Here is a 15,343-nt window from a genome sequence, read left to right on the forward strand (position 1 = left end):
CGCAGACTGAACGGTCTGCCCCTAAAAATTGGTCCCCCCTGCCTCCACTGCGCCTGCGTCATTTCGGAGTTCAGAGTCTGACTTTCTTCACCCAAAGTGATCAAATGGATTAATGGGATTATTAACTATCACATGACAAGGTTAAACCACTTAAATCATTCTGAAGTCAGTTTTAAGCAGAAACGAGGCAATACTTGGTGACACTTTCAAATGCATCAGCTAGCAGCTCGTATAGCTGTGGCGCTCTAATCGCTTCCTCCGTCTTTTATGATAAAATAATGCTGAATTTATGTGGAAATGATTGTTGTACAAAAGCTTCAGATATCTGTTGCTGAGCTGGATGATGACTGGAGGCAGTTTGAAGCAGAAACGAGGTGATAATCAGTGAATCAGTGAACTAATGATGCATGCACAGTGAAGGCAGGGCGGACCGATTTTTAGGGGGGACCGTTCGGTTGGTGACACCGGTTTTTCAGCTGCTGTGGGCTCAGACCTGCATCTCCTTAACTCGACACAATCATAATGAAATATTGTTCTTAATTATCGAAAAAAGCTCATGAACTTTACATTTATTCTTACCAATTAATAAATTAATTGGTTCAGAGAAAATTAAGTTGTTTTCAAGGTTTTAACTGAAAGTATTTTGTTTTTAAAATGTTCAGAACAGATTTGAAAATAAAAATAATATTATACGAGTTAAGTTAGTTAAGAGGTATTTGTAGTTAAGACGTATTCTGTAAAGTTTGTTTTATATTTTCAGCTCATCGCCTTCCGAGTTTTGAAACAGAAATAATCAATATTTAGACCTGAAAGGACTTGTTGGATGTTTGTGACGTATGTCACAGAGACACGCCCACACAGTCTCACACTGATCCAGGTTCCAGCTCCTCACACTCACTCTTCAGATTCTATGTCAGACTCAGTCTGTGGTAGTAGGGACTCAAACCAACAACCTTTCTGTTGCAGGACAACCAGCTCTGCCACCTGATTGGCTCATTGATGATAAACCTAATCGTTGGGGTCAGCCTGGTGCTTGACAAAGAATGTATTGATGTATTGATCCAGTTTGCGTTGATAGATTAGCTGTCTCAGTCAGGCAGAAATTGTTTCATAAACTCATGTGACAAACTCACAGCTCGTCTTATCAGACGTCTGCAGAAACAGGAGGAAAGCTGTGAATCATGGGAGGTGTCAGCGTTTCTCACAGAGGAAGTGAAACAAACAAAAGCTTCATTTCTCAGGAGATGACTGTTTTTGGATGTAAATATGAATAAATGTAACGTTTAAATGACCACTTGTGATGATCAATACATCTTAAATTCATATTTTTTTAATTTTTCCTATTTTGGGATTAAAACCCCAAGCAGGACCTGTGATGGGATTAAAACTCCAAACATGAGCCGTAAAAGGATTGAAACCCCAACCCAGGAGACATGGTGGGATAAATACCAGTCACCATTAAAATAAATAAATAGTCATGTGTTCAGCGCCACATGGGGGCAGACACTGTTGTGGTGTTAAGGTGGATCCTGGCAGTGACGTGGCAGGGAGTGGCTGATATGTAAATTACCTCTTCACTAAGTTTTTGTTGTTTTTGGTTCCAAACACACACAGAAGTGTCAACATTAGGAGTTATTATCATCCTGTTAGGTTTGAGTCCACTGGATCTGTTGACATGGTCCTCAAAGAGGGACCGAACCATCCATATCCCAGCCAGCCATGCCATATGATGTGAAATGGGTGTGTCTGTGTGATGTCCTCAATGAATGTATTGATCAGACTTAATTATTTCCCATTTGTCTCGCCACAGGTATCTGTTGGAACAGGACTTTCCGGGGATGCGGATTGGCCCAGAGCCAACCACCGATGGCTTTATTGCAGTGATGTACGGTGAGAACGAGGGCGTTGTCCCCGGCAATGCCCTGGTGGTTGATCCCAAGAAACCATTCAGGAAGCTCAACGCATTTGGCAACGCATTCCTCAACAGGTGAGAACACACAAATGCAACCAGCGTGTTTGACCAAAGTCCACTTTGGATTTAACTCCTAACGACTGAATCAATCACTTACTAACTGCATTCAAATAACTCGTCAGTAAACGTTTCCATTAGTATGGAAAAAAAAAACAGGATTATTAAAGCAGTACAGATTTCTGTTATTCTATAAAAAAACATTTTCCTATTCAGATCTGGGATTCTGAGTTCTGGTAGATCCAGATGAGGACCAGTGAACCTCTGATTTTGGTCCAGGTTCACTTGTTTAAACAACAATAAAATCAAACAGGTCAGTTGAATTCCTTCAGAAACTTTTTTGCTAGTGGCAGGGTCCTGGAGGCCACTATAGGCCGCTGTTGCTTATTAAAATCGAGCTGAACATTCTGTTGGCATGTGAAGAACCTTAGTTTTTTTCAAACTCACATTAGTTTGAAATGTATTTAAACTCTATATAAGTCCTGTTTGAATGTTTTTACCTGGTTTAAAAGAGAAAAAAGAACATGTATTAATGTCTCATTAATTTAGAGAGTTTCATTTATAAACTGATGAACAAAAAGAGATGAAAAACCAGATATGTGGTTAACAGGCATAATCTTGTTTGGAACTGGTTCTGACAGAAAGGTACATTGTTTTGAAAATGTTTTATAAACTACTTCAGTCAGGTTTTGGTTGGAGTTAATGATCGATAATCCAGTTTTACATCGTCTAGTTTACATGTTGACAATACAGATCAATTTGAGGTAATTTACTGGTTTTGAATAAAAAGAAATTATCTTCAGATTTTGATTTGTTGGTAGAAAAATGTGAAAAGTCTGTTTGTGTTAAGAAGTCATAAATAGGTTTATTTATGTTTAATAAAAACAGAATGGGCTGTGATGGGCTTCAGAACCCATCACAGCACCGAAACAGCTCTCCTTAAAGTAACAAATGACCTCTTACTATCTTCTGACTCTGGAACCCTCACCATCCTCCTCCTCCTCGACCTCAGCACTGCCTTTGATACAGTCAACCACTCCATTCTCCTCAACCGTCTGAAATCCATTGGCATCACCGACACCGCCCTCTCCTGGTTCAACTCATACCTCTCTGACAGATCCCACTACATCGCCATAAACCATCAAAAATCTTCTACCGCCCCTGTCCTACATGGAGTTCCACAAGGTTCAGTTCTTGGCCCCGTTCTCTTCATCCTCTACATGCTCCCACTTGGCCACATCATCCGCCGCCATGGACTCAACTTCCACTGTTACGCTGATGACACTCAACTTTACATAAACACCAAAACCATCACTCCTGCAATCCTTTCCACCCTCACCAACTGCATCACTGACATTAAAACCTGGATGAGCCAAAACTTCCTCAAACTCAACAGCAATAAAACGGAAATCATCATTTTCGGCCCAAAATCCATTCTCCACACCTCCCAGAATTTCTCACTCTCCATCGATGGTTACTCTGTTTCCCCCTCCCCTTTGGCCAGAAACCTTGGAATCTACATGGACTCTGCACTCTCATTCAAGTCACACATAAACCACATCACCAAAACATCTTTTTTCCACCTCCGCAACATAGCACGCCTTCGACCCACCCTTTTGCCCTCAGCAGCTGAAACGCTAATTCATGCTTTTATCACCTCCAGACTCGACTATTGTAATAGCATCCTATATGGCCTCCCTCAAATGTTCTTCAAAAACTGCAATATGTCCAAAACTCTGCTGCCCGGCTGCTTACCCGCTCCCCCTCCAGAGAACACATCACCCCCATCCTCTGTCAACCCCACTGGCTTCCCATAAAACAGCGTATACACTTCAAGATTCTCCTCATCACTTACAAAGCCCTAAATAACCTTGCTCCCTCGTATCTTACCAATCTCTTACACCGCCACTCTCGTCCTCGCCGTCTACGCTCCTCGGATGCCAACCTCCTCACCCCCACCATCAAGACCAAGTACCGCACCCTGGGTGAGAGAGCCTTCTCCATCGCCGCCCCCACCCTCTGGAACTCCCTTCCCCTGGCCATCCGAGAGTCTGACTCACTGCAAACCTTCAAACGCTATCTCAAGACCCACCTTTTCCAGACTACGTATAACACCTAAGGCTTTGCTTCTCCATTTTCATCAACCACCATCATTCTCCTCCCTCCAGATCTGTTGTTGTTGTTGCTCTTTGTTGTCTTTTATTGCTCTGTTGTTTCTTCCTACCTCTGTCCTGTTTATCCTTATTTTGTGTGTTTGTACTGTCTACATGTTTTTATCTGTAAAGCAACTTTGAGTGTCATGAAAAGCGCTATATAAAACTTATGTATTATTATTATTATTAATTACAGATTAACTGTTAATTTCAGTCCTTTGAGGGGAAAATGATTAAAAATGTATTTTGAATTCAAACCTGTAGATGATCTGGTTCAAAGAACTTAAACAAGTTTTAGTTGAATTTGAATTCTACATCAGATTGCGATGCTAACGCTAGCACGTGTTTGCGCAGAATGTATTAATGGCCCTGAGCCGCTGGTGGGGGCGGTGACACATGCACGCTTCCCCTGGAAACAACAGGATCTGAGATTCCTGGTTAACGGAAGGCTGGTGCTACGCTAACATAAACAATCTGCTTTTAGGAACTGAAGTGTTTCAGCTAAATTTAAACATGACCTGAGTAGACTCGTCGTGTCAGTCTGAGGTCAAGGAGCCACTTCCAGGTTCTGGGAAGTTTTTATAAAAGCGGTGATGGGCGAGAAATCTGGCCAATGAGGCTTTTCTTTTTTCTTCTTCTTTGTGCTTTTGATTTGAAGCTGCAGGAACAAAAAGACGAAACAATAAAAACTTTATTATGAAATCCTGCTGGAACATTCTGAGTAAAACTACAAATGCTGCTCTTATTACTGCTGTAACGTATATGCTAACTAGCAGCAGCGCTGCCTGCTAAGTTAGCTGTCTGTTACACAGCGTCCTCGTGTGTTTGGACCCCAAGTTCACAGTGAGCTGCTTATTTGATGTTTTAATATTTTAAGTAAAGCAGAAAAAGAAACGTTTTCAGAAACGTTTGTAGTTGACAGATGAGGGTGTTCCTAATAAAGTGTTCTCTGAGCCCGCGTAAATAAGGATAATCTTTGCGTGAACATAACAGTAATAATGTTAATTCAGACATTTGGTGTTGCTAGAATGTTTTGGGGTCAGAAAATTCTGGCTTTCTACCGGCATTAGCAGGTGGGTAGCATGAAAACGAGTTTGTTGATTTTGTTAGAATTCAAATAAAGTTTTGAGAGATTAAAAGAATTTGCACATATATTATGTGCATTAGTTGACAAAAAACTGTAGCCCCACCCATGTAGTTAGTCTGTGACTGGCACTGCACCCCCCGTGGCCTCTGACTGGAGGTTGTGCCCCCCCTTGCCTGTGGGTAGGGGTTGGTCCCACTGGCCTGTGGGCGGCAGTCGTGCCCCCCAACCCGTGACTGTTGGTTGTCCCCCCAACCCGTGACTGGCGGTTGTGCCCCCCTGGCCTGTGACTGGCGGTTGTGCCCCCCTGGCCTGTGACCGGCGGTTGTGCCCCCCCGGCTTGTGACCGGCGGCTGTGCTTCCCCAGCCTGTGACCGGTGGCTGTGCCTCCCCAGCCTGTGACCGGTGGCCATGCTCCCCCACCCCCACACCCTGTAATTCTCTGCAGGATGTTTATTTTTTTTATTTTAGGTGTGTCAGTGGTGGTTTTCCTCTTCGGCTTCACTTCTGCAATCTGAGCTGGTCCTTCCTCTCTGAAACAATGGAAATCTGCTTATTAATCATAACTGTCACAACAAAGTCCTTCGGCAGGCGACCTTTTTTAAACACTTCTCATTTGACTTCCAGCTTCTTCTGTCAAGTAAAATATTTTTATTTCTGTCATCTGAAAAGGGAAGAACAGGAAAAAAAAAATCTGAACAGGAAAAACAGGTCCCGAACCGGATCAGAACCACTGAACCATGTGGAAAAAAGAAATTAGTTGTTATTACAGATTCTAATACAATTACATTTTTTCCGCAAATCTGATTGGTTAATCTTGTGAGATTACAGACCATAAAATATTACGTGGATGGTGGCAAAATATTAAAACCATTTCACATTTGATGTGTTACTCTGTGCACTGACCGTGTTGCTGCGCAGGTGTCACTAATGACGCTGTCACCTGAGACCAACAGAAAGCAGCGACGACGATCCCGAAATGCGTGGATTTAATGGATTTAACTCAATGCAGCTGACAAGATGGAGAAGTCTGTGGGTCTGCTCACAGAATTTCCAGTTTGGCATGAACACGCTGTTGCTACAGTAAGCTTTGACGAGCCGACCACACCACACGATTCGCCGATCGAATTACTTAGACCGTGCATTGGATTAGAATGGGAATAACACTGTTGTGTCTGATGATTTGCGGATGTTAATGCTGGATTACGGTCGCAAATATCCGTTTTACTGGCGACGCATCAATTGGCGACCGTCAAATCCAGCATGAACGTCCACTAATCATCAGACACAACAGGATTATTTCCTAATCAATAATCATCGTTTTGATCTGATGAGAGAATTTTAGGGAAATAGAAAAGTTGTTTTTATTAAAACAAACATAACACAGACCAAATTTATTTATTGTAGATTTGTTTTTCTGCAGAACTCCACAATCTGTTTCACTTTATCTTCTGGAAAAAAAGTTGCTCTTAATTTATTTCACCATCAGTGCTGATTTTTGGATTTCACTCAGATTAAGATAAATATGAAATCTAAGTGGGAAATTCTCTGTAAAAAATTTTACTTGAACAAAATTCCCCTTTAAATTGTTCAAAATGCACTCACATTTTGCTTTCAAAATGTGATTTGACTGGCAACATGTCAGGTTATTTCTAATAAATTAATAGAGTTTCTGTTTCAGGTTCTAATCACAGGTTTGTGAGCCATGTTACTCAAAACAGTTTTCATCTGATTTTCTACAGAAATGTTCATATTTGCCGGGATTTTGGTGTTATTTGGTGCATGAGTTCTCCTTCATTCATTTTCTGTCGGTTATCCGGGTCTGTGTTGCGGTGGTAGGACTACCTGGGAGGAACTCGGAGTAAAGCCGCTGCTTTTTTGCATTGCAAGCAGCCAGCTGAGGTGGTTTGACCATCTGGTGAAGGTGACCTCTGGTCGTCTCATTTGGGAGGTCTTCCAGGCACGTCCAACTTGGAGGAGGCCCCCGGGAAGACCCAGGACACGCTGGAGGGATTATTTTTCCCAGCTGGCTTGGGAATGCCTCAGGATCCCGTAGGACTTGGCTGAGGACAGGGAAGTGTGGGATGAGCTGCTTTGTCTGCTGCCACCACGACCCCTGCATGAATTCTAGGTGTTATTTCATTTTTAACTTTGACATATTATGAAACAGAACTTGAGGGCACTCAGAGTGCTGACCTCTGCCGGGGTCCCTCTGGTCCTCTGCCATTAGTTGCATGCTGATGGGGGCGCTGTTCCACAATGTACAAAGAACACTTAACCCAATTAAGAGGTTATAAAAATATAACTCAGGACTGATCCTGAATCTACACGTGTTTGGTCCAATCGTCTGTTCCAAACCTCTGTAACACAAGTGTGTCTACATGTTTTTCACAGATTTTTGAGGATTGTTCTGTTTTGATGCTCTGAGAACTTTTTTTTGGGGGGGGGGTGCTGTTGGGTTCTTGAGTTTTGAGCACCTGTGTTGGACAGAGTGGGTTGGTTGGATCAGATTTTTACTGTGTTGGGACTGTTCTGTAGGATGGTGGATGCTGCCGGACCTGACTGTGTGTGTGTGTGTGTGTGTGTGTGTGTGTGTGTGTGTGTGTGTGTGTGTGTGTTTAGGTTCATCTGCTCTCAGATGCCCAATCAGGTTCTTCAGAGCATCAGCGTCATCGACACACCGGGAATCCTGTCCGGAGAGAAACAGCGGATCAGCAGAGGTAAGAACTCTGGAATATGAGGTCACATGGTTTGAACCTGTGTCAACAGCCTGACACGGGTCGGAACCATTGAATCTGGGTTTTCCAGTAGCACCTGGTCTGTGTTCTTGGATCCTCAGTGAACTTTTTAATTTAATTTTTTTGGATCAGGGTTCTTGCTGCATATTAAACCAGGCAAAATGGGATCTGAACTCTTATCGCCTTTTTAAGCTCCTCCCATTAAACCTCCCTTTGTGGTTACTGAGTGGTCACGGTAAAGGGCGTGGCTTAATGATTCTTGAAAGATGGAAGTGGGCGTGTAACCGGTGAAAAGGAGGTGTTTTCAGGTCTAAATCTCACATTTATGAAAAAAATGTGTGCAATCAGTTTCATCTTCTGCCTTAAATGCTGCATTTTGGTAGAACTTTAAAAAACTTCAGCTTTCACTCAAATAAAATGAAACGCCGTCTGAGGACGCGTGCTGGCTGCAGCAGGTACATGGTTATTTTGGAGAGGTGGGGATGGACTGGTCGTCTGCCTCGGTGGTCGCCATCCAGAACCTGGGGTAATATTTCTGATTCCTGGTTGTTTTGTTTGTTAGTATCATTTCATGTTGTTGCTTTTTAACCTTCGTCTCAGAAATAATCTCAGCCTGCAGAAATCAACACGTGAGAACATCAAAGTAACAGTTACAAATGAACGAGTGAATTGACCCGGTGCTGCCATCTGCCCAAACCTTCCTTTAAATGTCCCACGGAGAGGTTTGTCAGTGGATCCAATGGACCTGATGGGGTTCTGGTTTCTAACTGAATGTGTTTTAGCTCCAGTCCACTGTTCTTCTGATATCTTTGTTCTGTGAATCGCAGGCTGTTCTGCTCTCGTTTTCCAAAAAGAGGATCTGAAATTAGCAAATGTTTGATGACATGGCAAGCGTTAGCACGAGGAACCGTAATGTCTTTAATCCCATCTTCAGCTTCCACAATCAAAGACATTTGTCTGTCTCTGTTTGTGTGTTTGTCTGTCTGTCTGTCTGTGTTTGTCTGTCTGTCTGTCTGTGTTTGTCTGTCTGTCTGTGTTTGTCTGTCTGTGTTTGTCTGTCTGTCTGTCTGTGTTTGTCTGTCTGTCTGTCTGTCTGTGTTTGTCTGTCTGTCTGTCTGTCTGTCTGTGTTTGTCTGTCTGTCTGTGTTTGTCTGTCTGTCTGTCTGTCTGTCTGTCTGTGTTTGTTTGTCTGTCTGTCTGTCTGTCTGTCTGTGTTTGTCTGTCTGTCTGTGTTTGTTTGTCTGTCTGTCTGTCTGTCTGTCTGTGTTTGTCTGTCTGTCTGTGTTTGTCTGTCTGTCTGTCTGTCTGTCTGTGTTTGTCTGTCTGTCTGTGTTTGTTTGTCTGTCTGTCTGTCTGTCTGTCTGTGTTTGTCTGTCTGTCTGTCTGTCTGTCTGTCTGTGTTTGTCTGTCTGTCTGTCTGTCTGTCTGTCTGTGTTTGTCTGTCTGTCTGTCTGTGTTTGTCTGTCTGTGTTTGTTTGTCTGTCTGTCTGTCTGTCTGTGTTTGTCTGTCTGTCTGTCTGTCTGTGTTTGTCTGTCTGTCTGTCTGTCTGTCTGTCTGCGTTTGTCTGTCTGTCTGTCTGTCTGTCTGTGTTTGTCTGTCTGTCTGTCTGTCTGTCTGTCTGTCTGTCTGTCTGTCTGTCTGTGTTTGTCTGTCTGTCTGTCTGTCTGTCTGTCTGTCTGTGTTTGTCTGTCTGTCTGTCTGTCTGTCTGTCTGTGTTTGTCTGTCTGTCTGTCTGTCTGTCTGTGTTTGTCTGTCTGTCTGTCTGTCTGTCTGTCTGTCTGTGTTTGTCTGTCTGTCTGTCTGTCTGTCTGTCTGTCTGTGTTTGTTTGTCTGTCTGTCTGTCTGTCTGTCTGTGTTTGTCTGTCTGTCTGTGTTTGTTTGTCTGTCTGTCTGTCTGTCTGTCTGTGTTTGTCTGTCTGTCTGTGTTGTTTGTCTGTCTGTCTGTCTGTCTGTCTGTGTTTGTCTGTCTGTCTGTGTTTGTTTGTCTGTCTGTCTGTCTGTCTGTCTGTGTTTGTCTGTCTGTCTGTGTTTGTTTGTCTGTCTGTCTGTCTGTCTGTCTGTGTTTGTCTGTCTGTCTGTGTTTGTTTGTCTGTCTGTCTGTCTGTCTGTCTGTGTTTGTCTGTCTGTCTGTCTGTCTGTCTGTCTGTGTTTGTCTGTCTGTCTGTCTGTGTTTGTCTGTCTGTCTGTCTGTCTGTCTGTCTGTCTGTGTTTGTCTGTCTGTCTGTCTGTCTGTCTGTCTGTCTGTGTTTGTCTGTCTGTCTGTGTTTGTTTGTCTGTCTGTGTTTGTGTCTGTCTGTGTTTGTTTGTCTGTCTGTCTGTGTGTGTCTGTCTGTCTGTTTGTCTGTCTGTGTTTGTTTGTCTGTCTGTCTGTCTGTCTGTCTGTGTGTGTCTGTCTGTCTGTGTGTGTCTGTCTGTGTGTGTCTGTCTGTGTGTGTCTGTCTGTCTGTCTGTCTGTCTGTCTGTGTGTGTCTGTCTGTCTGTGTGTGTCTGTCTGTCTGTGTCTGTCTGTCTGTCTGTGTGTGTCTGTCTGTCTGTCTGTGTTTGTCTGTCTGTCTGTCTGTGTTTGTTTGTCTGTCTGTCTGTCTGTCTGTGTTTGTCTGTCTGTCTGTCTGTGTTTGTTTGTCTGTCTGTCTGTCTGTCTGTCTGTCTGTGTTTGTCTGTCTGTCTGTCTGTGTTTGTTTGTCTGTCTGTCTGTCTGTCTGTCTGTCTGTGTTTGTCTGTCTGTCTGTCTGTGTTTGTTTGTCTGTCTGTCTGTGTTTGTTTGTCTGTCTGTCTGTCTGTCTGTCTGTCTGTCTGTGTTTGTTTGTCTGTCTGTCTGTGTTTGTTTGTCTGTCTGTGTTTGTTTGTCTGTCTGTCTGTCTGTCTGTCTGTCTGTGTCTGTCTGTCTGTCTGTGTCTGTCTGTCTGTCTGTGTCTGTCTGTCTGTCTGTGTCTGTCTGTGTCTGTCTGTCTGTCTGTGTCTGTCTGTGTCTGTCTGTCTGTGTTTGTCTGTCTGTCTGTCTGTCTGTGTTTGTCTGTCTGTGTCTGTCTGTCTGTGTTTGTTTGGCGCTGAAGCGTGCAGTTTTATTAGCACAGTCAGATGACGGAGCGCTGTGAATGAAGGATGCTGGCCGGCTGAGTGGGCGGGGCTGAGGCTGACAGGAAGTGTTTCTGGGCGTTTCCCACATCTGGAAGCGTTTGTGCAGCTGAATTCCGCCTGAACGTGTCCACAGGCCGACGTCACAGAATGAGCTGGAAGAAGCTGAATTCTTTCTCATTTGTTCATGTGCTCACAGCACGTTTATGTGCTCTGTTTACATCCCTGATCATTATTTCTTTTCCTGTCATGGTCGATTTTACTGACAGTCCTTTTGGCTCCTCCCTTCATGCTCGCGGTCAACACAGCCTTTCTTATGTCATTTATTTGAGTTTTCTGCTTCCTGCTGCTGGCGTGCAGGTGGAACTGCAGCACATATCCATCGGGCCTCATGAGAAAACACTGAATTAGTTCCGTTCCAACACACAGAACTGTTCCGGGTCCTGATAACCAGTCCCATCTCCCGAAGGTACCAATCCATCTGCTGCAGCCAGCTGACGTGGGCACATCCTTGGACTTGGTCCTGGTGGTCTCAGCACTGAATGGTGGATCATATCCAGAGTCACTGTAATGTCATAGCTGATGTGTCCTCATCATACAGAACTCCTCATCTCAGTCTCACAAAGTCCTTCCAGCGGGATCCAAGGATCCTCTACAGACACCTGGTACTAAAGACGTTTGTCCTCATGATGCCATAGGATCTTCCCAGCCATCTCTGGATCTCAGAAGCAGAGGACCCAGAGACATGAACATGATTAGTGAGATTGGTGAATGTCTCTACAAGTTCAACACTTTGAGCACATACAGACACAGTTCTGATGGATGAGTCCAGAAAGTCAGCGAAAGCCTGGATCTTAGTCTGGATCCAGGACCATCACAAACCCACTTCCTCACTGAGCTTCTCTGCGCTTAGCGTGTTCACTGATTTCACAAAGATCACAGCATCGCCCACAATGTCAAGGTCAGTAAACCCTTCTTCACCAACAAAAGGAGTAAAGTCTCTGGTGTCCAACACCCAGTCCATCATCCAGTCCAACACCCAGTCTATGCAGGAAAGTAACAATGTAGGTTAAACAGTGGTTGAGAAATGTCAGATCAATTAATGATCTGGCATCAGTACAATCACTGACTCAGTGTTTACAGGCTGTTCTGCTGGAACTCTAAGACCTCTGGGGGTTGGTAAGGTTAGACCTTACTTTTGTGAAGCGCCTTGAGGCAACTTTGTTGTGATTTGGCATTTGTCGTGCACAAGAGTAAACTCTTCTCAAATTCTTGTAAACCATTGTAAACTGTGCATGGCTTCGTGCACGTGCACAAAGAAAAATTTGAAATGTTCAAAATCTCCATCAGGCATTAATTAGGGGCCTTCACGTGAACATTCTGCAAACAATTCAAAAAACACTGCGTGTGCATGCGAGGGGTTGCGTGAGTGCACCGCATCAAAGCGCAGCTCGTCTGATCGACTATAACGAGATGTTAAATCTATCATGAACATACTGTTACTTGCTGCTCACAAGAAGGAATGAACATGCAACTGTTTTACCAAGCCATTAGAATATAAACATGACAAATAATTACCTTTTTAGACTCTTCCAAATACATTCTCCACCTCATTAAGTGCACACACGATAAAAGCAGCAGCTGGAGTCAGATAGAAAATGATTAATCCGCTACCAAATAATTACTTTATATACACAGTGCCCAGTGCACAATGCGTGGCATCCAGTGGAACAAAGCGCGACATCCAGCTGGGAACACAGTGGTGGGATCGTCGCAATGAAGTGCGTGCAAGTGTCAGGGCACCTTAGGTAATGCACCCCCGCACAACCGCAGCCCAATGAAGTTGGAGGAGGTTATGTTTTCGACCCTGTTTGTTTGTGAACAGCCTGGAGCCCACACTTTTTCATATATTGTTATGAAATTTTTACTGAAGATTCATATTCTGATAGGCAGAAACTGATTCCGTTTTCAAGGTCATAGGGCAAAGTCTTGGAAATTTGGAAAAATCCCTATCTTTAACATTGACCAGATTTCTTTCATATTTGAGAGTGTTATGTAGGATGATATCTTTTGTCGACTGACAAAGATTGATCTGGATCTGCTCCAGATTACAGCTTTTGTGGACATTAGAATTTAATATTGAAAAGCCCATGTGGTGTACATTTAGGGAATAACCCTGTTGTGTCTGATGATCATGCTGTTATACGGTTGGATATTTGCGACCGTATGACAGCATGAACGTCCGCAAAACAGACAGAAGGCGGTTATTCCCATTCTAATCCAATTCCATTGTTTGCACTGTTTATTTTTCTGTAGGTAATTCGGTCGCCGAGGCTTACCGTCGAGGCAGCGTCGCTCCAACAGCGGTCAGGGTGCGGAGTAATCCATCAAATGTGAAACGGTAATTCTGTATCAGAATCCACATCAATACTGTCATATGGTAACTTAAATTCCCCCATTTTGGTGGCGTCGTCAGTACGTGACTTTCTCTCGCTCTCAGCTAACAGCGCCATTATGACATCTGCGTAGCAGCATGTGCGGCCGGTGTTCTGTTGAGATGAGACATTTTTTTCTTGCTTGCCTCTACTGGTGGTTGGCTCTCACTGCGGTATTGTATCACTTCCTGTTCCGGAGCACAGCAGTGTTTTTCTGTATCTGTTAGCTGTTTAATCTGCGCAGTTAGATTGATCTAGTTATCTAGATTACGATTTGTTTCACAGTGTAATCTTTACGTGCCTTAACTAAAGCACTCCCTCTGCTGAATCACCTCTAAATTATTTACAGCGTAGCTACTAGCTCTTAGCCGATTTAGCATGGCGGCTTCTCCTGTCTCTCCTGCACTTTTCTGCTCTGGGTGTGAAATGTTTAGTTATTCCTCGGCCTCCTTTAGCAGTAACGGTACTTGTAATAAGTGTAGCTTATTCGTAGCTTTGGAGGCCAGGCTGGGCGAATTGGAGACTCGGCTCCGCACCGTGGAAAATTCTACAGCTAGCCAGGCCCCTGTAGTCGGTGCGGACCAAGGTAGCTTAGCCGCCGTTAGTTACCCCCTGGCAGATCCCGAGCAGCCGGGAAAGCAGGCTGATTGGGTGACTGTGAGGAGGAAGCGTAGCCCTAAACAGAAGCCCCGTGTACACCGCCAACCCGTTCACATCTCTAACCGTTTTTCCCCACTCAGCGACACACCCGCCGAGGATCAAACTCTGGTTATTGGCGACTCTGTTTTGCGAAATGTGAAGTTAGCGACACCAGCAACCATAGTCAATTGTCTTCCGGGGGCCAGAGCAGGCGACATTGAAGGAAATTTGAAACTGCTGGCTAAGGCTAAGCGTAAATTTGGTAAGATTGTAATTCACGTCGGCAGTAATGACACCCGGTTACGCCAATCGGAGGTCACTAAAATTAACATTAAATTGGTGTGTAACTTTGCAAAAACAATGTCGGACTCTGTAGTTTTCTCTGGGCCCCTCCCCAATCGGACCGGGAGTGACATGTTTAGCCGCATGTTCTCCTTGAATTGCTGGCTGTCTGAGTGGTGTCCAAAAAAGGAGGTGGGCTTCATAGATAATTGGCAAAGCTTCTGGGGAAAACCTGGTCTTGTTAGGAGAGACGGCATCCATCCCACTTTGGATGGAGCAGCTCTCATTTCTAGAAATCTGGCCAATTTTCTTAAATCCTCCAAACCGTGACTATCCAGGGTTGGGACCAGGAAGCAGAGTTGTAGTCTTACACACCTCTCTGCAGCTTCTCTCCCCCTGCCATCCCCTCATTACCCCATCCCCGTAGAGACGGTGCCTGCTCCCAGACTACCAATAACCAGCAAAAATCTATTTAAGCATAAAAATTCAAAAAGAAAAAATAATATAGCACCTTCAACTGCACCACAGACTAAAACAGTTAAATGTGGTCTATTAAACATTAGGTCTCTCTCTTCTAAGTCCCTGTTGGTAAATGATATAATAATTGATCAACATATTGATTTATTCTGCCTTACAGAAACCTGGTTACAGCAGGATGAATATGTTAGTTTAAATGAGTCAACACCCCTGAATCACACTAACTGTCAGAATGCTCGTAGCACGGGCCGGGGCGGAGGATTAGCAGCAATCTTCCATTCCAGCTTATTAATTAATCAAAAACCCAGACAGAGCTTTAATTCATTTGAAAGCTTGACTCTTAGTCTTGTCCATCCAAATTGGAAGTCCCAAAAACCAGTTTTATTTGTTATTATCTATCGTCCACCTGGTCGTTACTGTGAGTTTCTCTGTGAATTTTCAGACCTTTTGTCTGACTTAGTGCTTAGCTCAGATAAGATAATTATAGTGG

The 15,343-nt window shown here is 43.9% G+C and overlaps 1 protein-coding gene across 1 annotated transcript in view; it reads left to right on the top strand.

Annotated features, from left to right (window-relative positions):
* Positions 1–15,343, top strand: part of ehd4 (EH-domain containing 4) — a 35,313-nt gene that overhangs the window by 2,888 nt on the left and 17,082 nt on the right. Inside the window, exons 2-3 of the mRNA XM_034195309.1 lie at positions 1,811–1,987; positions 7,829–7,926. Coding sequence (XP_034051200.1) covers positions 1,811–1,987; positions 7,829–7,926 — 275 coding nt within the window. The remainder of the gene's footprint in view (positions 1–1,810; positions 1,988–7,828; positions 7,927–15,343) is intronic.

The sequence above is a fragment of the Thalassophryne amazonica genome, chromosome 19 (genome assembly GCF_902500255.1).
Source record: "Thalassophryne amazonica chromosome 19, fThaAma1.1, whole genome shotgun sequence".
Classification (NCBI taxonomy): Eukaryota; Metazoa; Chordata; class Actinopteri; order Batrachoidiformes; family Batrachoididae; genus Thalassophryne; species Thalassophryne amazonica.